At 37.6% G+C, this 25,459-nt stretch overlaps 2 protein-coding genes across 4 annotated transcripts; one reads left to right on the top strand and one right to left on the bottom strand.

Moving 5' to 3' along the window:
- Positions 1 to 688: 688 nt before the first annotated feature.
- Positions 689 to 21,864, bottom strand: mycbpap (mycbp associated protein). 3 transcript variants are annotated; one of them, XM_051875954.1, is made up of 20 exons: positions 21,417 to 21,864; positions 21,207 to 21,297; positions 18,298 to 18,431; positions 18,045 to 18,210; positions 17,863 to 17,969; positions 16,883 to 17,057; positions 16,029 to 16,123; positions 15,068 to 15,242; positions 13,165 to 13,265; positions 8,571 to 8,674; positions 8,386 to 8,494; positions 7,934 to 8,102; positions 6,357 to 6,544; positions 6,120 to 6,266; positions 4,157 to 4,261; positions 3,343 to 3,470; positions 2,008 to 2,123; positions 1,818 to 1,921; positions 1,184 to 1,321; positions 689 to 1,056 (listed from the first exon to the last, which is right to left on the bottom strand). In XM_051875954.1, the coding sequence occupies exons 2-20, from the start codon at positions 21,295 to 21,297 to the stop codon at positions 985 to 987; spliced, it is 2,424 nt and encodes an 807-aa protein (XP_051731914.1). In that variant the 5' UTR covers positions 21,417 to 21,864; the 3' UTR covers positions 689 to 984. The 3 variants fall into 3 exon arrangements, 1 of the variants encoding a protein (XP_051731914.1); XR_007926906.1 differs by lacking the exon at positions 689 to 1,056 and having other exon boundaries at positions 1,179 to 1,321; positions 1,818 to 2,123; positions 15,068 to 15,218; positions 21,417 to 21,862; XR_007926905.1 differs by lacking the exon at positions 689 to 1,056 and having other exon boundaries at positions 1,179 to 1,321; positions 1,818 to 2,123; positions 21,442 to 21,478.
- Positions 21,865 to 22,537: 673 nt separating this feature from the next.
- rasd2b (RASD family member 2b) lies at positions 22,538 to 25,021 on the top strand. Its single transcript, XM_051875971.1, has 2 exons — positions 22,538 to 23,262; positions 23,873 to 25,021. Exons 1-2 carry the CDS (start codon positions 22,623 to 22,625, stop codon positions 24,394 to 24,396), a joined length of 1,164 nt encoding a protein of 387 aa, XP_051731931.1. The 5' UTR covers positions 22,538 to 22,622; the 3' UTR covers positions 24,397 to 25,021.
- Positions 25,022 to 25,459: the final 438 nt, after the last annotated feature.

The following is a 25,459-nucleotide window of genomic DNA, read 5'->3' as shown; positions in this document are numbered from 1 at the left end:
CAAATGTCTTCTTGGGTGGTCCTTGGCCAATGACACCTGCCATAAAATCTAGACCTTCTGCCGTCAGTCTGAAGGTCTGGCTACGCGAGACTATGGAAACGCCAGTGTAGACGAGGATTGTTTTCATTTTAAAACGCCATTTTAAAACTAAAACGCACTAGTACGGGGCCATAGGCTGCATACGTCATCAAGGATGTCTTATTTAAGAAAAGTAACCGTAATAAAATTGACTGTTATTCCTCGTGAGGTGTCAAATACAGTAATTTCGTTCTTACTTTGCAATCTAACGGTTACCGTTCTTAAATGAGACCGTCTCAATGACGTACGCAGCCTTCAAATGCGACCTCCGGAGGATGCAGTCTCCGAAATGGGGTGCAGCCGCCAGCTACTTTTCCCGCGGCAATGGTTCAAATTTTAACGGTCAGTCCAACGGACCGAAGCTGCAGCCTAAACAAAGGTAAGTCATACTGAATATGTGTAACCCAGTGGTTGGGGAAAAAATTATTGAAAATTGAAATAAAAATTGTTTTTACAGTGTATTTTACTTATTTTTGAAGGTTTGGTCTGCTATACTGTATAAAGATTTATTTTTTAACATATTTTGTTATTTTCTGCATATTTTCTATAAACTGTCTAACAGCATTACAATTGGGTAGTCTGAACAACACAATGCAGAAGCACTAATCAGTAGGAGTAAGCACATTTTTTTTATTTTTATATTTAGTTACAGCATCCCACAGCAGAGAGAAGTGACAATAACCAGCTAAACCTTTTGAACTTAACAGCTTGAAGGACAAGCTCATTAACGTCCTTAAACCTTCATATGACATTACTGAACCATTTCAGACTTAAACAGCCATTTCAAGTGTTTCAAACGGCAGGAAAGATGTTCTTATGAGCAGTAAAAGTACATACTGACAAATACAATTAAGATGTGACACTTTAGACAACATGTAACTAGAGAAACACAGACAGGCAGATGTATTAATATGCTGTCTGGGAGTCATGGAGTAAATCACACAGAGAATCCACCATCCTCTCCATCAGCGCATACACCTGAAACACACACAGATATCATCACCTTATGACTAAATATGACAGTATGAATCATGACTGGATGTGTGAATGTGTGCTGAAACATCACAGAGGAGCCTGTGTGTGTTTGAGTGTGTGTGTGTCTTGCCTGTGCGTGCAGCAGTGCTCTGTATGTGTCTTGCGGTGTGTGTTTGTGTTCAGCACTCTCAGTGGTAAAGCTGGAGTCTCTCTCTCCTGCACCCGTCCTCCTCTCTTCTGGCACGAGTTTCTTCACGCTCCCACGTTCCTGAACACACACACAATATTAAAAGCACATATTTGTAAGTGTCAGAGTGTAGAGCGTCAGTCTGAGTGTTTATACTCCCGCTGTGAGCGAGTGTATGTGCGAGAGACAGACCGAGAGAGAGAGAGCAAGAGAGACAGACAGGTTTGCGCTGTTACATGGTGTGAAAACGTGCACCTGTCCTCTCACTGAGAGCTGTTACCATGACGCCCACAGAGCATGAGTCAGCGAGAGATGCGCTCTAGTGAGCTGCCTACATAGACAGCACATTCAGGCATCACAGCCGCGCTACAAACTGACTGTTTTCTTCACTTTCTGAAGAGAACTTGAGTGGAGTTTGCCCATGTACAGCTCAACCACACCCAGAGGGTGCTTACTAGTAAAGCACCAGCACACTCTCCTCAACAGCACACATGATCTGAGGAACCAGGAGACTCAGTGCTGGAGGTTAGATGGCATGTGCTGTCCTCTGCTGGTGAGAAGCACTCATCACACTCACCTCCGCTGTTTTCGCTCCTCTCGTCTCCTCCAGCTCTCGAACACTTGCTCGTCTCATGGCGTCTTTCATGAGGAGCGCTCCTTCTGTGCCTTGCTCTTCTTCTGCTCCACTGCGGATCATGATGTTAAATGTTAGATCGTCCTCAATATTTCACGCATGTGTGTGTGTGTGTGTGTGTGTGTGTACTCACAGGTGTGGTCGTGTGTCGTGTCACTCCAGGTGTTGTTCTCTGGAAGCTCCAGTTTCTGTCTCAATCTCACAGACTCGGTGACTAAACCGTCTAGCAGCTCCCTCCATAACTGCAGACTACAAACACACACACACATTTTATGAAGACTTTAGCCAGCTGAAAACGCCTATCTGTGAGCACTTGAGTGCAGCTTTTTTTTTTTCAGTTGAGACACTTTGCTTGCTATGATATGGAATATCCACGGAAGTGTTACTAGTATATAATTTCACAGATAGTTTGTTTCTATATTAAAAATGTCGATACAATGTAAAGTATTTGCTTTGGCTCTTGTTTTAAATGATTTTGTTCTGTTATTATGCTTGTTTTTGTCATCTGTTGACGTTGTACAAGCAAAATGTGGTGGTTGGTTGGTGTAGTATTTGTCCCGCCCCTCCTCCATTGTGATTGGACAGCTGGGTACAAAGTGAAAAAGTAAAAGTAAAAAACGCTCAGCGCTCAGTGTGAAGTAGACGCTCAGAGCCTCGTTACACTCTTGCGTATGGTGGACACACAGCCTTAGTATGATTTCTAAGCTGTTTTCCTTAAAAAGTTTCCCCACAAGAACAAGGATTTCAGATATTGCCATCTTTGGGTTTACTTATGGAATGCTTGATTCTGATTGGGTCATTCTGAGGTCAGTTACTCGCTGATAATGGCCGTTGTCAATATGCCCTTTCACACATACAGTTCTTAATGGTAAATACCAGTAAATTATTTGGAAGTAACATTACCATTAAATAACTGGTATGATGCTGTGTGTGAACGCAGAATGAAGATTACTGGTGTGAGCACGTACAAGGTCTGCTTTGGGCCAATCATAAACTTCTTATGGAGATGACGCGATTACTCAGTGCTGTTTACAATTAGCTCTGCTGTTTTTTAATGGTCACTTTGCGTAGTGGATGCATTATCACCTCGGGTGTGCATTATTTTTAATAACTCAACGGGCTGGAGTCAATTATTCCTTACATAAACAGGTACGATTTTAAAATGGTTTCTTCTCAAATCAATATCTCACGTCCCCGTCATTATTTATGTGGTGAAACGATGTGTAATAAGTGATACAACTGAACTTTATCCTTTTAAATGTCTGTCTTGTTTGAACTTGTCCGTTTGCGATAGTAAAATATTTCAACTTGAATCAATATTTCGTGTCTAATTATTTACTAATGATGAAGTAGCCGTGTAATAAGCAGGATAATGTACATCCAGCCCAAAAAAAAACCTTCAGGGTGATACAAGATCCTGATCATCCAGCTGGATCGTCATCATGAGGTGTATGTGTGTGTGTCTGACCTGATGATGTGTGATGTCACAGGTGGTGTGTGTATCTGCGGCCGCTGCAGCTCTATCATCAGTGAGTTAAACTGACTCAAACACGTCTCTCTGATCTCACCATCTGTCTCAGGAATAGACAGCACCACCTAGAGGACAAAACACACACTGAGTGCATCATTTATGCTCCCTCATGACGCTCCAAACCTGTGTGACTTTCTTTGTTTCTTGAGATATTTAGCAGATTGTTCACGCTGCCCGTTTCCATACAGCCAATGGAGAGTTTCAATGAATTAATAGCTTAAATGTTAGTTTGATTCTCACACAAAGCGATCATAAAGCTTAATAATAGTTGAATATGGTACACAAGTCATATGGTTATGCTGCTTTTTTGTCATTTTCAAGCTTTCGAGGTCACTTTAAACTGTCTTTGTAGTGAAAAAGTGCTGCGTGAAGATTGTGTCCCACAGAAGAAAGAAAGTCATACGGGTTTGGAGTGACATGACAGTGAGTAAATGATGACGGTTCGTTTTTGGTAGAACTACACACTTGTACAAAGAGTACAGAAAGTTATGTTATTCACATTTTATATATATATATATATATATATATATATATATATATATATATATATATATATATATATATATATATATACAGCCACAAATGCTCCCCAAAAAATGTAATAGGCTTCATTTAAGCAAAACAAAATGTCTTATCTCTTTTCTTTTGATTTTGGGGTGACCTGAACATGTTCTTGATGAGATTCATCCAGATAACCATCCTTAAAGCAAACACTGATATTTTATGATGAATCATGACACTCTTGATGTACCTGTCTGAGTGTGTTTAATGACAGATCCCACACAGGTGTGTGTCGGCCGCTGACCTGCTCCCATAATCCCCGCAGCGCCTCCACAGGCTCACGGTGGTACTGCAACTGTGTAAAACACCCCAGTGAAAGAACACCACACAAAAATATACAACAAAAACCAACTGTAACCTGTCAGCTCTGCTCGGAGGAACAACGTGTTTCAGCCGCATTCATAATGCGAGGATGGTCTGTCAGTTCCAGGGTTCAATAACGCTGTTCTCTGGCGGGAACACGAGGGACCCAACACATGCTGAGCTGTACCGAGACCCTCAGTCATGTTCTGGACTAAATTACACGACTCAAGCAATTATCTGCTTAATGGAGCTGATTATCGCCCGGCTGTCACTGCTGTTCTCTGTGTACGTGACTGTGTGTTTTCACAAGACTGTGTGAGTTAAGGCCGAACGACGAGCATACGATTAGAGGAAAAAGTCTGCAAAATGAGTGTCAGGCTGATGTTTGTGTGTATGTGGTGGATGTGCATGGCGTAGTTTTTTTTGTTTGTTTTTTTTTTTTTTTTTGGAGTAAAGGACGTGAAGATGCAGCTGTGATTTCATCATTTACGGCCCTCGTCTTTAATGCTTATAAATGGAAATAAGTAATGAAACTTTGCAAAACAGACACAATCACCCAAATATAATACTCTATTATACAGTAACTTGACTGAATGACTGGGTTATTATGTTCTTTTATATTAAAGATGATGTAAGGCTATATGGAGAAAATATTACTCAATGGAACAGCAAGAAATGTGACTAAATAACATTGGAAACAGTATTATGTTTATTAAATGTAATCATCTTTTGAACTAAAATGCATCTGAGTGCTGTTTTGTATTTATATATGCTTATTATGATGAGAATCTTTTCATCAAGCGGTTATGAAGGGCTGATGAGCATCTCAAGGTTTTCTGGGTAAATCAAAGGAGTCTGACTTTATGTTGTACGTGACATCTCATGAAAACCCAGATTTATTTGTTTGTGAGTTTGTATATTCCAGCTTTGATGTGATGCATTTGAAGGAGGGATTGAGGTAGTTTTAAAAGAATATCCCATTAAGTTTCAAACAGATATTTATCATAATATATGCATATATAATTATATATATCATAATATTTATTTAATAGTGACAGCTGAGTGATAATATAAGTAATAAAAAAATAATATACAAATAAATAAAATAAATCACATGAAATGATTCCTACAGCTCATTAGCTGGACTGTGGATGATACTGTAGATTTTTTGACCACATTATTACAGTACTTCATTGATGTGTAGTCATAGACCTGTATATTGACTTTTATCAGCAGCTTTACACTTCAAAATTCAAATTCAAATTTACTCACACCCATGTTATCCAAGATGTTTATGTCTTTCTTTCTTCAGTCGAAAAGAAATTAAGGTTTTTGAGGAAAACATTTCAGGATTTTTCCCCATATAGTGGACTTCACTGGGATTCAATGGGTTGAAGGTCCAAATTGCAGTTTCAGATTACGTAATGTGTGGCGCATCACAGAGCAGTGCAAGACGAGCATTTGTGGTTAAAAAGTATATACATTTTTATTTATTTATTTATCTTTGACTGAAAATGACCGATTGTTTCACTAGATAAGACCTTTATTCCTCATCTGGGATCGTGTAGAGCCCTTTGTAGCTGCACTGAAACTGACATTTGGACCTTCAACCCGTTGAACCCCAGTGAAGTCCACTATATGGAGAAAAATCCTGGAATGTATTCCTCAAAAACCTTCATTTCTTTTCGACTGAAGAAATAAAGACATAAACATCTTGGATGACGTGGGGATGAGTAAATTATCAGGAAATTGGAATTCTGAAGTGAACTAATCCAATCAGATGTCAGAGCAAGAACTCTCTGTTTGATAATGTCGGTTATAGTGTTGTGTATATTACTGTAATGGCGTACGTCAGGGTTGTGTGTGAGGAACAGCTCCTCATCTGTGATGTAGAGATCATCAGGAGAGCTCGGCCGTTCTGGAGAACGAACTCCTCTCAGCAGATCCGCGATGATCCATCGGCACAACGACACGGCCGCTTTCCGCTCCAGCTCCTTCTGCTCACACACAGTAACATTTTAACGATCAATATCATTGAATTTTATATATACAGTATACACACAGCATCTCTACACACACACACACACCTCGAGTGCCGCTCTCTGCTGTGCACTTTTATCTTCATCTAAGGCCACGCCCCTCAGAGTGACCAGCAGTGAAGCTCCACCCATCAGCACCGGGTGTGTGTTCAAACGCCAAACCTCAGTCATGATGCCCGCAGACACACTCTTGAAGGTGAAGCTGATGCGTTTAGTGCTGCCAGGTAAGATCGCCGCTGATAGAGAGCCAAACACAGCAGTGAGTTTGTTTATAAAGGATTTTGTGTGTGTTCAGGAAGAGAAATAAGATCAAATCATCTGTTCAAGGAAGTAATTTATATATGATTTTTTACATGTGGACAAATGTATATAGTCTGTCTTCAAAAGTTTGGAGTCAAAGTTTTTAAGGCCCGTTCACACCAAGAATGATAACTATAAAGATAACTATATTTGCGTTCACACCAATGAATGGTCTGTTTATTCTAAGCTCGCACGCTGCGGTTTCAAAGTCTGTACAACATGTTTTTGCTGTTCTTGTTGAATTTACATGGCTTTAACCAGCAGATGTCCTCAGCATGCTTCGAGTGAATAGCTAGTGTAATCGATCTAATCTAACAGTGAATTTAGCTGACGAAGTCAATATAGTTGAATAAAAACAACACCTAGTCTTTTTCACTGCAACTTCAAAGGAAGCAAGACAATGTTGTCAAAACTAGTGCTGGATATTTGAGGTAATTTTATTTTACACTGTTTGCTAGCCTGGCATAATGACCTCATCGTTAATACTTCTCACCATTTATTCCGAGGGTATGACCGATTGTTTTTCATATATTAATTTTCTTTAAAGTATCCTTGAAAAGGGGGTTCGACTTGTCAACAGTGGTGGATTTTTCTGAACCTCAGTGATTAACATCTCCGCAATGTCATCTGCCATTTTAAATGTGCGAGCCCTTAAATTAGAATGGATTCTGATTGGCTGTCAGTGTTTTATCGTTCAACAGCTGGAAAAAATCGTTCTGAAAGTGATCCCAACGGTATTGTTTCTCTATATCGTTATAGTTGTGGTGTGGACAGTGTTATGCCTTTATATTCATAACAATTTTTAGAATTATATCGTTATCTTTATAGCCATTGCTATTGGTGTGAACGGGCCTTTATTCATCAAGGATGCATTAAATTGATCAAAAGTGACAGTTGTATTGATGATAATGATGAACAAAAGATTTCTATTTCAGATAAATGTCGTTCTATTCATCAAAGAATCCTGAAAAATAAATACATCAAGGTTTCCACAAAAATATGAAACTGTTTTCAACATTGATAATAATCAGAAATGTTTCTTGATCATCAAATCATCATATTAGAATGATTTCTGAAGGATCATGAGACACTGAAGACTGGAGTAATGATGCTGAAAATTCAGCTTTGATCACAGGAATAAATTACAGTTGACAATATACTCATATAGAAAACAGCTCTTTTAAATCATAGTAATATTTCATAATATTACTGCTTTTTTTTGTTTGTTTTTTTCGAGAAAATAAATGTAGCCTTCTTTCAATAACAGCTAAACCCCAAACTTGAACGCATTGTGTGTGTGTGTGTGTGTGTGTGTGTGTGTGTACCTGTAGTGTTGTTGAAGTAGAAGTGTTGAGTGTGTGAGTGTGTTGGCGTCAGTCTCTCCCAGCTGTAGTAAATCGCGGTACTTCCTTCATTCTTTAGCTCCAGATCAGTGCTCACGCTCTGTCCCATGACCGTCTCAAACATCAGCCTGGTAGAGATGCCCTCCTGCCCCTGAACACACACACACACACAGGCCCATGTGACATGAGAGCGCTTTGAAAAAATCAAATTCAAATTTTTAATCTGTTAAGCTCAAGGTTTAGGTACATTATCTATGGTTCCTGAGCAACATTGCAACATTCCAAATCAATAAAGCAGATGGTTTCATTTACTGCTCTGAACGTGCACTGCATCATGATATATACTGCTATGGTGATATACAGTGACTCATACAGTGATATAAGATCCTGATCATGCCGCCCACCCTTAGACCTTTAGTTTCGTCTCTTCCTACCTGGTGGGAGGAAGTGCTGCCGGTCCAGAGCGCCAGATCCCCACAAACCCTCAGAGCAGGACGCAGCTCCACATCGCTGATGACGTCATCAAACAGCGCCAGAGGGTCTCTGTGGAAGAGAGGGAAGAAAACATGAACACAAACCAATCACATCAGGATGAGAGCAACAGGACACAGAGTCGTACTCGTTTTCCTTCTGCTCTTCATCCTCCTCCTCTTCTCTATCGTCCAGCAGAGGAGATCGTGTCACAGACAGACCAGAGCCGAGCACCTCCAGACCCTCGACCTCCTGAAACAGCACAGATGAGATCTCTTCAACATCTCAACAGCTTCTGATAGATTGAAATGTCAATATAAACTGGAAGATTTCTCATCAAATGATCTGAGCTGCTCCACATTCTTTTACTGTATGATAAAATCTGTTTTAATTTCTCCCGGGGAATTTAATGAGAAACATCTGAGACAAACAACCTCTGAGACTATGAAAGAGCAGATGTTGAGTTCAGGGAGAAGATGAGAGTAACAAACACTCCAGCTGAACATGCTGCAGTGTCTGTGATGATCTTCTGAGAGGGTTTATTTTAGAAAGGTGGGCTGTTTAGAAACCAGATCTGCAGATGAGCTGCGATTGGACCCGAGACTACGGAAAAGTACAGTGAGTCCGACGAGAACAAACAGAGAAATACACACACACGTGCACACACACACACACACACACACACACACACACACACACACACACTCTCTCTCTCTCTCTCTCTCTCTCTCTCACACACACACACACAAAGGAGTACTTTGAAAGGCTTGCGTGCTCAACTGCGTGGAAAACGAAGTAAGGCCTATACCCGGGCCTTAAGACAACTTTTATTCTCTTTCACACACAGCACAGAGAAACAACTTTCTAATAAAGCGACCAAACTGCCTGTCAAGTGATAGACGGAACTGACAATGACTTTTTTATCTTTTTTAAACTGAAGTGAAAGGCAATGTGGATAAACATTCACAGCCATGATGTACAGAACACCACTCAAAGATATAGAAGAAAACGAATAAAAAAAATTTTGGATCAATAGACCTTAAAATATATATAAATAACTGCAGAAAGGACGACTGCAGATACAGTAGGTATGCATTTCACATGTCGGCAAATCAAATTAAATCAGCTAAACTGCCTGTGCGAGCAAGCTTTAACTCTACAGAGTAACATCGATGCACCGAAAAACAATCAAAAATTAATTTACAGAACTGAATTAGAACAGAATATATCATTCTAGTAAATAAATAAATAAAAAAAAAAAAATCAATCAAGTCACATGGAGCAGAACAAATGTGTGCAAAATGCCTGAAGTGCAGGGGAACATATTCAAAACACAAGACACAAATAGTTAAATTAGATAACCCAGAGTGATCAATAAATAAATTAAAATTAAAGAAATTATTAAAATACCGAAAGCATATCCAGAATTGTCAACTTTGTCTTTTTAACTGCAAAGACAATAAAACTAAACTGGATTGGAAGTCTTTTTAGCTAAACATTCACAGCATCCAAAAATCAAATTAGAACCGGCTGAAATGTTTTGAAATTTTTTTCCCCCTACCTGATCGGAAAAAAATCCAGTCTTTCACGTGATCTGCCTGTGTCCGTTTGAGTCTTTTCAACTCATTAACGTTGGTCTTACAGGTGTGGAACGACATGAGGGTGAGTAACTAATGACAGAAATTAAATTTCTGGATGAACTAACCCTCAAACAGGGACATTTTTGCCCAATATCTTGAATTTTAGGGACTTTCTAACTGCATTTTCTATAGGCTGCATCATGCCGTGAGTTGTTGCCCTGCTTCTTATTCATTATCAATCAGCTGTCTGAAATGTCAGATGACCTACGTTGGTCTGGAGCAGGGCAATGCCAAGTACATCCAAATTCTTGAAGTACTATTATTAAATAATTATTTTTGCTTAAAATTTATACGGTAATATTTAAATCTGCATTATCTTCCTAACTCCTTTTCATCATCTAAAATGTATATATAAAATATCAGTTTAACTGTTAATTATTATTACATAATTATTATTGCGTAAAATTTGTACACAAATATTTAAATATGCGGGAAATATGCTTTTCCTAAAACTTTTCCTTTATTAATATATATATATTCTTTTTTATCTTTTCTTTTTCCTATATATAACGTCAATTTCATATTTAATTTGTTATTATTATCATCATTAAACAATTTTTGTTGCATAAAATGTATGCCTAAATATTTAATAATGTTTTCCTCTTCCTAACTAAACACCCATAGGTGTCATCAGCAGGTGATTAACACTAGCATGTGTCTGAAGGACACTCTTCATCATCACATGAGTAACTGCTCTCATTTTTTTATCTCAGAGTGAGTCTGTTGTACTTTACAGCATCAGTGTTTTTACAGACAGATCAACACGGTCTGTCCCTGTCCTCGCTCTAATTGACATGCAAGTGCAAAGCCTTCTGGGATTCCTTTCTCCAATACAAGCAATGCTGCCAAACAATGCATCTTAAAAGCCTGATTTTGAACAAGAGCAAAAGAGTCCGTGTGTGTGAGAGAGGAACAACACAACAGCACAAACAGCACATCCGGCGTGTGTCGCTGTTCCTGTACGAGAGCTTGACTGTGATAATGGCTGGTAATGACCGCAGGAGATGCACAGATCTGCTCTCTGGGGGCTGATGGGAACATGTATGCTGCTGAATACTAATACAAACCACACAGTAACAACAACAACACCATCATCTGACAGAACTGATCCAGATGTCTGAATGAGTGGAGGACAGCGAGAAGAAGCTGGTTCAGTATTGAGGTGAAATCACATGGCTTATACTGCACATTGAACATGTTCTCAGAGCAGAAACAGACACACTGTGTCAGCTAATGGACATCTTCTACCTGTTACTCACACAGGATTTTACTAAAATGGCTCTTCTCCTTTTCTTCACAATGCAAATCTGTGACTAATTCAGTCTGAAACTCTTAATGTGCAGACGCCATTCAGACTTTGTTCAATAGTTAGCTTCTGCTTTTCATTTTTTGTTTTTTAATCTTTATACTATGAGAAAATTAAGATGAAAGCTTGAACATCTTCCATTAACTTGGTGTTCAAAAGTTTGGGGATTTTTTCTGAAAGAAAGAAGTCTCTTCTGCTCACCAAGGCTGCATTTATTTGACCAAAAATACAGTAAAAACTGTGAAATATTATTACAATTTAAAATGTCTGTTTTCTATGTGAATATATTTTATTCATGTGATCAAAGCTGAATTTTTAGCATCATTACTCCAGTCTTCAGTATCACATGATCCTTCAGAAATCATTCTAATATGATGTTTTGATGCTCAAGAAACATTTCTGATTATTATCCATGTTGAAAACAGTTGTGCTGCTTCATATTTTTGCGGAAACTGTGAAACTTTTTGTTCAGTCTAAAATGACAGAAACCATCTTTGGAAAAAAATATTTGACGTGTAAATTGACTATTTAGTTTGTCTCATGTCCTATTACATTACATGGAGAAGGTGGGGTTTATGGCCTATACTGCATCCAGCCACCTGGGGGCGATCGAGAAGCTTTGGCTTCACTTTTCAGGTCTTGTGTGGCACGCTTGGTGATGTCACTGTAATATTTGCATCCTGAAGGTTACATTATTGCTTTCCCTGCCTGGGAATCAAAGCCAGGACTTTGCCATTGCTATTGTCTTTCTTCTTGAACACATCTATTTAATGAGAATTTGACACACAGAACCAGAAAAACACCTAAATATGCTTAAAACTTCAGCACTACTCTTCTACTGCCTCACAAGCGCTTCCATCTCCTTCATGAAATGAAAACATGTTTAAACATAATTTCATTTTCACCGGTTTGAGCAGCAATGAACACAAGTGCACTAACTAACACACTGAATTTTCATGTCCAGCAGGTTTTGCCCATTGTTGTTTTAGTTTTATTGATCTTTTGAATTTTGTTGTTTCACCTTCTTTTGAATTGCTTTATGTCAATTTTAGTTAAAGTTGAAATTGCTTAAATTATTTTGAGTTAAAGTAATGTAAAAACACGTTGTCATTGATCATATCATTTTTTAGAGTGTAATTATTTGTGATTTCATTTGTCATTTTAAAAATATTCCTATTTTGGGTTTAATTTATTTCAATTTTAGTTTGTTTTAGTCTTTATTTCCAGTTAAGAATTTTAGTGCTTTTCAAACTCAGTTTTAATTAAGTTTTTCAACTAATATTTATATTTTATTTTAGCTTTTCAAAAAATTTAGTTGAATCTCATAACTTAAAAGTTGAAATTGTTTATTTTAATAAATTTTCATTTTAATGTAAAAACGTTGCCATTGATCATATATATATATTACAATGTAATTTTAGCCATTTCGTTTGTCATTTTGCTATTTAGGTTTAATTTATTTTTATTTCAATTTTAGTTTTAGTTAGGTTTAGTTTTTATTTATTTCCAGTTAATAATTTATTTAGTTTAAGTTTTTTGTTTTGTTTTTTTTAACTAAAATTTATATTTTATTTTATTTCAGCTTTATTTCAATAAACAGAAATGTTTTTATTAATATCAGTTTTAGTTGACGATAATAACCCTGGTTTTTCCTACATTGTGGGACTAAATGTCTGCAGAGGGACAGTAAATCCTGAAATCATGTTTTTAATGAAAGCGTAGAAATGTTGATAAACAACATCTGAGCACAAATCAGTGGAAAGCCCCAGTATGATAGAGTAAGGAGCGTGTCTTACAGGACTGAAGTCTCTGAGCGCGTCCTTGAGTTCATGAAGCCGCTGCTGCAGGTACAAACTCTGATCCCAGCCGCTGGCGACTGCGTCAGACGTCACAGTACCTACAAACACACACCATTATCTACAAATACCACACAAACACATTTAGAGGAAATTACACTAGCTTTCCTGCAATCTAGGTGTTATGTATGCGGCGATTGTGTATTGATGAAAAGGCAGACAAACTGATTTCCTTTCATTTGACTAAATCAATCTGCAAATGACCTTCATATTCATTACAAAGCGTCGACTTCAGACGGTGAATCAACAACAGTCTGATCTGATATAATTCAGACAGTTTCCATTCGACAGCCGATGACCTTACAGGATTCATTTTTCATGATCAACAGGTTGAAAGTAAATGTCTGCTTTAATCAGAGAGACTGTTGCTATAGAAACAGAACATGTGGAACAGATTACACGACTTATAATCACAATATGTGCTGCTGTTTACAAAGTGCAAAGAACAAGTTCTTCTGTGAAAAACATTGATTTTCACAAGACACATGTTTGCAGTCATTTGTTGTTGTTATAGTTATGTAACGTCAAAAGAGATCTTGAGGAGTAAAGCCTGATTCTGTCACGTGGGTCGAGTTTGTGTTGCACAACTGCTTGAAAGTAGTTTTGAAGACAATTAAATGTAAAGTTTTATTTACCCTTTGAAACCTGACATATGAAATAATAGTCAGAAAAATAAAATTTTCTGAAAAGGTTTATTGAACCTTTAGACAAAATATATATATAAAAAAAAAAAAAAAAGTTAGCGTGTGTATCATATTTGATACATCAGGCTTTTATGGCTCATATAGTCTGATATAGTGGGAATATGGAGGAAAAAACAGCTCAATTTTATTCAGAGGCCCAAACTGAGCAAAAATATGCAGTTTGGTGCAGTTGCTGATATTTATATGAAATTCTGATGCTTGTAATGTAAATCCATGCGATCTTCATAACAGTACAGCAGATACTTACATAAAATGTATATAAATATCAGCTGTCACTCTATATCTGCCAATATTATGTCTTAGAAAGATGATATTTAAATGCTTAGTTTTCTGATCAAAGCTCAAATCATTCTTTTCTGATCAAAGTCATTCTTACATTTACTTTATAAAACCAGTACAGATTTCACAGACATGAAGCACGAGCTGAAGTTGGACGTTTGTACAATGAAAAGGACCTTTACTTGCTAAAAATGTCTAAACTATCAATCAGACGACATGTAGTAGATTTTGTTTTTTAGGTTTTTCAGCAAAGTTTTGATCATGTTGATCATTTAGAGGCCTTAGAAATGCATGTATCAGATATGATACATGACTTTATAGGGTTAATAATATTAATAATAAACAATATTAACCCTCTGGTTCTCATCATTTAGGGGTCACATTAAGTGCCCGAACACCTCAAACATAACTTTTTTTGTTTTTTTTGTAAAATCAATGTAATATATTTTTGTTCAATAATATTTTTTTATATATTTTGAGGGAATTTTATGGGACTAAATAATATTTATGCAATATTTATGATCCATTATTTTTACAATACAATACAATGAATTAATCCATAGGTTTTTTTTTTTTTAATTTTTAAAAAAATATTTTTCAATTAATCCCTTCATTGCTGTGCGCAATTCTGTTTTGCTGGGTTTTTTTCTGGATCGTGGCTAATTTGTAGATTGTACCTTCAAAAAAATTTTTTTTTTAAATTTCCCATTCATTTCTACTGCAGATTTAACCCTTTTTAACCCATTCACATAGCAAGTGCCACAAAAGTCACCAAGTGTCATGCCTTTCCAATGAAGTAAAGACTGTTGAAAGAATCAAAAGTGGCGGAAGAACAGCAGCGTGCTGAGAAGCGTGTTCACCTGACTCCAGGCGTGTGGCGAGCGTCTGTCCGATACGTGTGACGTCTGGAGGGTTTCCTCTCTCGCTCCGTGTGAGAGTGGCTGTGATCCCACTCATCTCGTCTCCGTATCGCTGCGGGAGGGTCCAGAACTCACTGCCCACACGCCGACCCTGAAAACACACGCCAGCAACATGCTGAACGCAGGACAGTCCATCAAACCTCATTCCCTATGAATCAAACCCATGATCTTGACATTACTAGCACCTTCTAGCTGTTATAAATAAACTTTATTTTATTAATGAGTAACATTTACTGTATGTGTGCCTTTACACAGTTATTGAACTGAAATGAATCAACACTGAACTGAACTACCTGAATAATACCTGTTTACTACTGTCTTTTCAGAGCTGATTTACAGCAAGTCTGTTTGCATAACTGAATCATTATTTTCCTGTTTATCACTGTACAGCTGTTTTTAAAATAAATAAAACTTGACTTATTTTTTTGGAAATAAACTACTTTTGCTGCAAATAGATTCACATTTCTTCGACCTTTTGATGCTGAAAATTTAGCTTTGAATCAATGGGAAAAAAATTTATTTTAACATATGTTACAATAGAAAATAGTTATTTTAAATTGTAAAAATATTTTATAATAATACTGTTTTACTGTATTTTTGATCAAATAAAGCTGCCTTGCTGAGCTGAAGACACTTCTTTCCAAAACAAAATCTTCCTGATCTTAAAAATTGCTCACAAAATTTAAATCTCAGTGTATTTTTGCTCTGGCTTTGTTTCAGCATACAAGTGAAATTTATCTCTGCCCACATGCTGTGATATAATACAGAACAGATGCATGGGAAACCATGTCGGTGTTTTCCACTGCAAACAGGCCTGGACACGTCTTAACAGAGGAGATGTATCACCTGACACGTGTATAAACACAGTATAAATGGACGGGACAGATGAACAGAGCCTCACATGTCCTCTGTGAATCCGATCCCTCTGTTCCTGGATCCGTCTGAATCTGCCGGAGCGGTTCATCAGTAGAGACGCCGCTGGCTTCTGCAGGAACCCTGAAATACACGCAGTATGAGAGCAGACGGTCTCTTTGTGTTGAGCTTTTGATCAGATAAATATCATCATAGCACACTATTACAGGATATAATCCAGTTACAAAACACAGCGTCTGAGGAGTCAGATTGTGTGTTTTATGTAAGGATAATAAGACTCATAAAGGTGCGCTATAGGAAACGGTCTTTGATGCGGTCTGGAGTGAGTTGCAGTCTTTACTGACTCATCACTTTAGCAAAAGCTTCTCCATATATGGAGACCAGACTGCAGGACTAGTTATATAAGGACCCAACAGTGTTTTGGGGGGCGTCAGGACACCCATTTGAATCAAAAAGCATTGGTTCAGTGGTCTGAGAACAGTTTGCATACAGCTAACAAATATGTGAATGGTCCAAATGAACTTTAAACTGAACTGAGACCATCTGAGGAGGAGGTGATATTGTATGATACTTAAAATATTATTTGGAAAAAATTAGTGTTTTATGAAGTTACCGATATATCTGAAATTAGCACTTATAAATATATTTTTTACAAAAATATATGCATATTTGTTTGTTTTTAAATAATCACTATTAATCTCATGATTTCTGACCAGTCTTTAGAAAGCACAATGAAATTTAATGTAATATTATCAAATTCAAAAAAGCTAATTTAAAGGGTCAAATGTATTTCATTAATATCTTAAGTGCGCACATTAATTTTTGACAGGCCAAAAATACATTTTGTACCCTACTACTGAGAAATAGGACAGATGGACTCACGTGAAATGAAGTCCTGCTGTCTGCGTCTCTCCGTCATGTGATGGTACCAGTGCTGGAGGGCGTGGCTCTGGTGGCTCCGCCCCATTTCTGAAAGATCTTGGGCTTTATCGCTGTCATTCTCAGTCTCCACCACTAGAGGGGGGAGTGTCTGTCCGTCTGGAATCCGCTGAACCAGCTGAAGAGGACAACATTGATGAGTAATGAAAGTGTAACAAGTATAACACAGCCCTGCATCTGCTTTAAAAACAACCCTAACTTTCCTAATTGGTTGATGCCAAGTTCAAAAATATCAATAAAAACTTTCCATCACAGTTTTTTCACAAAATAAAATGAATATTTTTCAAATTATACATATGAATCAAGCTTTGATGAACTCATCAAAATAACAAAAGCAGTCAAATGTCAAAAATGTTAGTTTTAATGACAAAAATAAGCATTCAAAATGTATAATTTAATTTACAATCGGCAAAGGAGTGGAAACAAATATAACCAAATACTCAATTTAACGTCAAAGAAGTTTACGATGAACAAATAAGCTTTTTCACAAAATCTGTCATTTTCTGCCGCTGTTTGGATGTAGTAAAACACCCACAGATGCAGCAGAAAACAACTGTGTCATGTTTGCCTTTTCTAGACATAGTTCTAACCTTAAAATCAGGATTAGGCATAAAAAATTGTCAGCATATGTGAAAATTTTAATAGAAAGTCGTAACCTTCTCAGAGGAAGATATGAATCATGTCTTTGTGGCAGTTTTTCTGGTCATTTAGGGATAAAGCGAGACTTCCTCACCATTCAAATGGTTTTCGAAAGCAAAAATGCAACATAATGCACTATATTTTGTGAGGAAAAAAAAACAAAAACAAACAAAAAAAGCACTATTTTTAGAATCAACACCCCAAAATTAGTAAGAAACAAGTGAAAATGATGCAGGGAAATGTAATTATTAAAAAAACACAAACATGATTTCTGCCACTCTCACCTCCGTCTCTCCTCGCAGCTGCATCTCTGTCTTAAAATCTTCCAGGCTTCCCAGAATGCTGTGTGGCAGCACCATCCCCTGCGCGTCAAACCGTGGCCCACCGGGACCTTTGGACACAAAAACATCTAGTCAGAAACACCAATCACACTGAACTTCCTGTTCAGCAGCCACGCCCACCCTACCTGCATATTCAAATGGCCGAGGCGGAGCATCATCTTGTGGGAGGGGCCTCGCTACGGTAACCTTGACCTTTCTGCCAAGCTCGTCTGGCGGGCGTATCTTACGGACGTACACGTGGGTCATTGATTTGGGCTTCTGGGAATCTGTAGGCGGTTTAGGGACTCGCAGCTGCACAGAAAGAAGCAGCAAGACATGAAAACACAGAAGCTCCGGAACCTGCAACGAGTTTGAGTGTGAATGAGGAGTGAGACTCACCCTCTCCAGGTCTTGTGCTGTGATGGCCAGACTCTGGATGTCGTGTCCGTTCAGAGCGACGCTGCGATCTTCCTCACCCACACATGATGATGATGACGATGAGATCTCCTCACAGCTTCTCAAGAGCTTCTTATCTGACACACGAGAGAAGAGAAACAGAGATGACGAGACGCTCACTCACCACAAACACACAGATGTGTGAAGAGATGTGATATTTCATGTCATTCATTTCAATTTTTGTCTTTACCGTCACTTTTGAGCAATTTAATGCATCCTTGATGAATAAAAGTATTTTTTTTTTTGAACTGTAGTGAAAATATTATGAATGTAATTTCCTCATCAAATATTCAACATATTCAGAACAAATGATCAATCCAACACAAACTCGCTGCTGCTCACACAAAAACACCACATTACAATATGTAATTTCTACAAACAACGTCTCTTATTGTCAAGAGAAACCAAAACATTTATCAACAAAAGAAGTGCTGCTGGTGTAAATATCAGAAAGTGGCTATCAAAGCAACGAGACAAAAACACTGACGTAAAGCGATGAGGGGAAATAACGATATCTGATAATCAATCAAATATGACAGCTGCTTTTAGTTTTGGAAACACCTCGGAGGCGCGTCGAAACACACAATGACTGTAAATGAGCGGTTTATGTGTGTATGAGAGTAATAAGCTTTAGTTTCGAGAGATTACAGTCTGCTAATGTGACAGAAGAACATTAAGGAATTTCCTCAACTGGAAAATCTGTTAATGAATAATTAAAATAAGGCTAGTTTGTATTTTAATCATACAACTATTTGTATTTAGGAAAAAAAAAAAAAAAAAAAAAATTCAAGAAAAAAGAGAAAAACAAATAGAATATAAAATTAACATTACCACAATATAACAATTTGTTATATGAATAATATTACAGAAATAATGTAAAAGTAATAAAATGTCATTTGAAATGTTAAAAAAAAAAAAGAAGAAAACATAAAATGAAAAAAGGGGTATAAAATTAACAATGGTACACTATAACAACAAATTATTGTTGTTATTATTATATAAATATTGTAATTAAATATTGAAAAAAATAGGATAAAAAATTAACATTAGTGCAATATAAAACATTTCAAAATACTGTATTGAATTAGGCCTATATCATATTAGAGAAATATTGTAAATGTAATGTAATTAAAAAAAAAAAAAAATGACAATATAAAATGAATGATAAGAATCACATCATAATATTCTATATATATTGTACATAACATTATATTATAATATAATATAATATAATATAATATAATATAATATAATCTTAATTAAAATTTAGAAAGCCAGCAGTCTAGTGGTAAGGCATTAAAAATATCATTATTTCATTATCAAACTTAAAAAATAATATTACAGAAATAGTGTAAAAATGATCAAATGTAATTTGAAAAAAATATATAAAATGAAAAAAATAGGATAAAAAATTAACATTAGTGCAATATGAAACATTTTAAGTGTATTGAATTATATTATATAATTATTGTAAATGTAATATAATGCAATTTAAAAATTGACAATATAAAATGAAAATTTTATCATAATATTCTATAAATATATAATATAATATAATATAATATAATCCTAATTAAAATGTAGAAAGCAAGTGATCTAGTTGTAACTGTAAGGCATTAAAAATATCATTAATTCATTACCCATAGATGCAAACTCCACACCTTTCAGTAACAACTCACCTTTTATAGATCAAAATAGGTCACCTATTTGCATAGATCCATTCAGAAAGTGTTTTTATTGTGTTTTATATGTTATGAATTTGAGGTCTGAGATGTGGGAACGGTGAAGAGAGAGAGGGCAAACAGTTTTGCAGTTTAGCTCAGTATTCATGAAATTCATGAAAAATTACAGTTTTGGACATATAAGGTTATAAAAAATAAATTTAAAAATCCCTTAAAGTAACTACAAATGAGCATGTAAAGCAAATATCTTTAAAAAAACAATTCCGTGCGAAGCATGCCCCTGCCCCACGTAATGTTCTCTCCTTTCTTCCCCTTACCTGTTTGCATCCCTGATTACCAAACTTTAAAAAATATATATAGAAAATCATTATTAAAGTCAATGGATGTCCCACCAGAAGACAAATGTGTGTGTTTAATAAACAGAGAGAGAGAGAAAGAAGAGCTGCCCACACAGATGAGAGCGAATACTAATGAGTCACTATACAGCTCCACACCGACTCCAGCTGACCCAATGTACTCACACACACACACACACACACACACACACAGTCATTTAGAGTTGACATGCTGTTATATAAGCCTGCGCATCCTCAGCGTTCTGGAGACGGATCGCCGTTGCCATGGTAAAAACACAATAACTTTTTCTTTTTTTTTTTACCCCATTCAAACACATCCCAATGTCCTCTGCTTCTTCCAGCCTTTCCTTTTGAGGAGTCAGAACATCCTGTGTTTCACAGGTGGGATGTCGGAAGAGAAAAAAATAGGTGAGACTGATCTCAGAGAATGGGGATTCACAGGAGGACACCAATTGAGGAAAAGTCTCTTTCTGATTTATCTCTCTGTGATAGGAGCATCATGGGAAGTGAGAAATTAAGAGTGACCAGAGTCTGTGTCATACTGACACTCAAACACACATCAATCTCTCTGTAAAAGCTTATTTACAAACAGTTTGTGTAGAAATGTCACTTAGATTATCAAAACAAGTGGCATTTAATGGAAAGAATCAGCACAAGCACAGTTTGACTCTTATTCTGTTCACGTGATCTGACTGAAGGTTTGTTACTAATATTCACAATATAAACTGGATCATGAAGTTGGCCTCGATTTAATCGTGTATCTGATTTCGCGGATGAATGACTAAACATGTTAAGAAGTAAATATTATTAATACCTGATGGAGTTCGAGGCCTCGTTTCTCTTTTATTAATCTTGCTGGTTGATTTCCCGACACTCGCCATGAAGCCAGAGCTCAAGCAAACCATCTACAAACAAACAAACAAACTTTCGTCAAAACATGTGGCAGTCTTATATGCTGGTAAAGACCGTCTTAGAAACTCAGGAACTACTTCATTAGTAAAATTCAGCGGACAGGCTCTATTACATAGAAAGTTTAGACGGTTGAAGACCTTCTGCTGTGTCTGTTTACAGCACGCCACGTCCAAGCGCGTTCGCGTTGTCGTAGCAACGGTTGCGCGCGCAGGATCCAGTTACCGCGAAAGAACCGTGCTAGGTAAGCTGAGGTAAGTTTTAAAATCATATTTTACAGCATTTCACCGCTGTAGAGCTCTGATTAAAATCAGGGCAAAATCAAAAGCGCAAAAAAACTGCACAGAAAAACGTCGTTTCCAAATGTATTAATTTGCTTAGCTGTTTTTGTTTATGGGTCAATGTCGTGACGCGATTACGTTTTTGGAACAAATACATTAAAATGTACCACTACATTATATGCATTTATATATAAAAACGACGTTCTATGATGGATATGTTTTCAGTCATTAGTTATTTTTATTTATTTCAAAAATTCCTATTAAAAACAAAGTGGCTTAACCAACAGGAAGCCATTTTGAGAATGTAACAAGAAAAAACTTTAAAAAAGGGCCCCTTCAGACCCTCTAAACTGCAGGTTTTATTAATATTATTATATATTTATTAATATTATATACTTTTTTTTAAAAGTCAGGGTTTGGATCAGGTAAAATTGAAGGCTATTTGTTAGGCCTACTCAAAAATTCGTGATATTTGTGAAAACAATATTTTCTAAAATGTATAAAAGTAGATTTTGTTTTCCTTTTTGCATCCCAGGCATCACTGAATATATTACATTAATAAAAATATTCTCCAATATTTTCAATTTTTTCAGGTAAAATTGAAAAACTCTAAGAAAACTGTTAAATTTGTTACTCATAAATCCGTGATATTTGTAAAAAAAACAATATTTTCTAAGTAGATTTTGTAAGATTTTTACCTTTTTGCCTCTCAGGCATTAAAATACATTAATAAACCTATTCTCCAATATTTTCCTTTGAAATAAATGTATGTATTTATTCACTTTTTTTTTCTCTTTCCTTTATTGATATTAATTTTCTCTGTCCTAATTAACCCTCATTAAACAACCTTTATCGCAGCTGTAAGCAGCACTTATTATGAGAGTTGGCCTATATCATCGTGCACTGCTCTGCAAAACGTTTTGTTCCTTGCGGGTACACGCGTTGCGCACCTGTCAATCATACGGATGACGTGGACGCGGGTATATAAGTAGCGCGCTGGCACACTGAAGTACTCATGCAGAGCGAACAGTTAGAAGTGGATGTATCAAACAAACATAAAACAAATCTGCCTGTCTTCAATGTGTCCTGTCATGGACCTGCACCAGAGTGCGAAAGCTGCTGCCCTGCAGGTGATCCAGCACCAGACTCGCGCTCTGCCCGGTACCAACTCGCCCAGCGTCCTCCTCGCGTACAAAAACGCGACGCAAAGACTCGGCGCGACCGGGTTTAAAGTCAGCACGCTCTCCAAAGCAGGAATGAGCATCTTGAAACTGGCCACGACGCAGCTGAAACAGCAGGAAAAGAAAGCGAGGGTGGTGCGGGCGTCCAGTCTGGGTAAAGCGCATCCTCCCATCGACTGTAAAAAATCCCCTCTTGACCAGCTGGCCGCGCTGGTCCTACACGGGCACACGCGTCTCCAGCCGCTGGCGAACGAACCTCACGGCAGCACCAAACCGCAGAACTGCAGGCGCATCGTGGTTCTCGGCGCGCCGCGGGTCGGTAAGACCTCCATCCTGCGCCGGTTCCTGCGCGACGGCTTTGAGGAGCGATACGAGCCCACATGTGAAGATTTCCACCGGAAACTCTACCACATTCGCGGCGAAACCTACCAGATAGACATCCTGGACGCGTCTGGGGAACGGAGCTTCCCTGCCAAGAGGAGACTCTCCATTCTAACTGGTGCGTAAAAGTTTCAAATACACTCTTATCCAGAACAATTTGGGCAGTTGGGCTGAACTGCTAAATTTTGGAGATGTTGATGCCTCATTGGTACTTCAAATCAGTGTATTGGTTTCTATAAAGCACCATTACACAAATGAACAGCTATAGACAATAACTAACTAAATATTTTTGGTTTTGACTGGAACCTTTTGCATTTGCATTTTGCATTTATTTGTATTTATGCAAGCTGAATGGATGCACTAAGGGGGGGGGGGGGGCAAATTATACATTTTCAGGCAAATTATACATTTCTCCAATAAACGTAAATTGAGTGAATCAGCATAATTTTTTTTTCTTGTCCTTTTTTAAAGCAAAGGTGTGATTATTAATTTTGAGCATATGGAACATAAACCATAAATATGCTACTTGATCATAAATACATTTATATTATCAGAAACCCTTTTAAATAAATGCCACTACTTTAAGCAGGAGTGTCTTTGGTTCATACATGTTTAACTTTCTTCCTGCACTTATAACTACAACAATGTTGCTTTTTTTTTCTTCTAAATAGCCTGAAAATTATGTTTCCAGATATTGTTTTGACGCTCTCTCGCCTCTCATGTTTCAGGTGACATATTCCTGCTCGTCTTCAGTCTTGACGACCACAGCTCGTTTGAGGAGGTGCGCGCTCTGCACGCCGAGATCGTAGCGGCCAAAACGGCCTTGCATAAACAGAAGGTGTGTGTGCCGACGGTGGTCTGCGCCAACAAAGTGGACTTGCCCTCAGAGCAGCGCGCGGTGTCGCGGACTGAAGTGCTGCGTGCTCTTGGGAATGGCTGCACTCTGTTCGAGACCTCCGCCAAGGACAGTGTGAATCTGGAGCAGGTGTTCGAGGCGCTGGCACTGCACGGAGGGCTCCCGCTGGAGACAGGACCCTCGCAGCACCGGAAAGTGTCCATACGCTCCTACCAGGCGCTCCGGGCGGCGCGGCAGGCGGACAAAGGGAGCAAAGCGTCGGCGTGCGACACTCCCTGCGGGGCGCTCTATCCATTGGCACGCAGGCCGAGCTTTGGCACAGACCTACGGCTGGTTCTCGGCCCCAAAGGCAACAGAAAACAGGGCAAAGCACTGGACAAGTGTCCGATTCAGTGAAACAACAGACTGAGAGAAAGAGAACTGCTTCTATTTCTTGTAAAAACAAAGAGCACTGACAATATTCGCCATTTGTGTATGGCAGCAAACATTATTTATTCAAACTTTTTCATTCATTGGTGCAAATGGATCCCTTTTGCATAATATATTATATATGAAACTGATCATTGCATTTTAATCCTGGCCTATAAAATGCATACAGTTTCATATGAATGTATTTACATAGTGCACACATTGCAAATCCATTAAAATAATATTTAATCATGTACAGATACATGTAACTTTTGCAATTTTTTTACTTAATGAATGCTGCAGGGACAATGAAACATGTATTTGAACTTTAGCTTCTTTAATGTTGACTGAAGTTGATTTAATGTTGTATTCAGACAGTAATTGAAGGTGTTGAAGACTCCTGCCTTAAAGTAGATGCCAATCATGAAAACAATACTGAGAATGATGTCTGAGGCATAATATTTAAAACAGTATGACAATCTGAATGGACTTTAGGCCTCTTATCACTCACAGATTTTTACTGAAAATGATGGAAAATCCTGTTGCACGACTGGTTTGTTGCTGTATAATATCTGTACACATTTTAAATTAAACATTTTCATACAAAACATGATATCATGAGTGCAGTCTGATGATTTGGTGAATCGCTGCTCTGACAGATGCCACCCTTACCTGCGTAATGAAGTAGAGAGACGTTTGTCACGATTCATTTACTCAAAATAAATAAATTATTGAGAGCATGAGTGTGGGCGTTTAGATGAAACGATAAAGCCTTGACTCCTCCAATTGCATAAAACCCTTCACTCGCTGCCTGCCTCACAGGATGTGCCGTGTGAAAGAGGAGAGGAAATGAACCAGAAAACATCTGTTGTTCTGCTGGAAACCTTCACAAATCAAGGCTGCGTGAATTTAAGCCATAATGAATATAAGGAACTTCAAAGTTAATTAGATTAGGAAATCTATCTATCTATCTTTCTAAGAGCTGTGTGTGTAAACCTCACTCCCTTGAACTCAAGAGGTGCTTTAGCGACTGATGCTAGAGACTGCGGTC

Source organism: Ctenopharyngodon idella, chromosome 2 (assembly GCF_019924925.1).
Source record: "Ctenopharyngodon idella isolate HZGC_01 chromosome 2, HZGC01, whole genome shotgun sequence".
Taxonomy (NCBI): domain Eukaryota; kingdom Metazoa; phylum Chordata; class Actinopteri; order Cypriniformes; family Xenocyprididae; genus Ctenopharyngodon; species Ctenopharyngodon idella.
The sequence above is the reverse complement of the archived record's forward strand: the minus strand, read 5'-3'. Positions and strand labels throughout refer to the sequence as shown.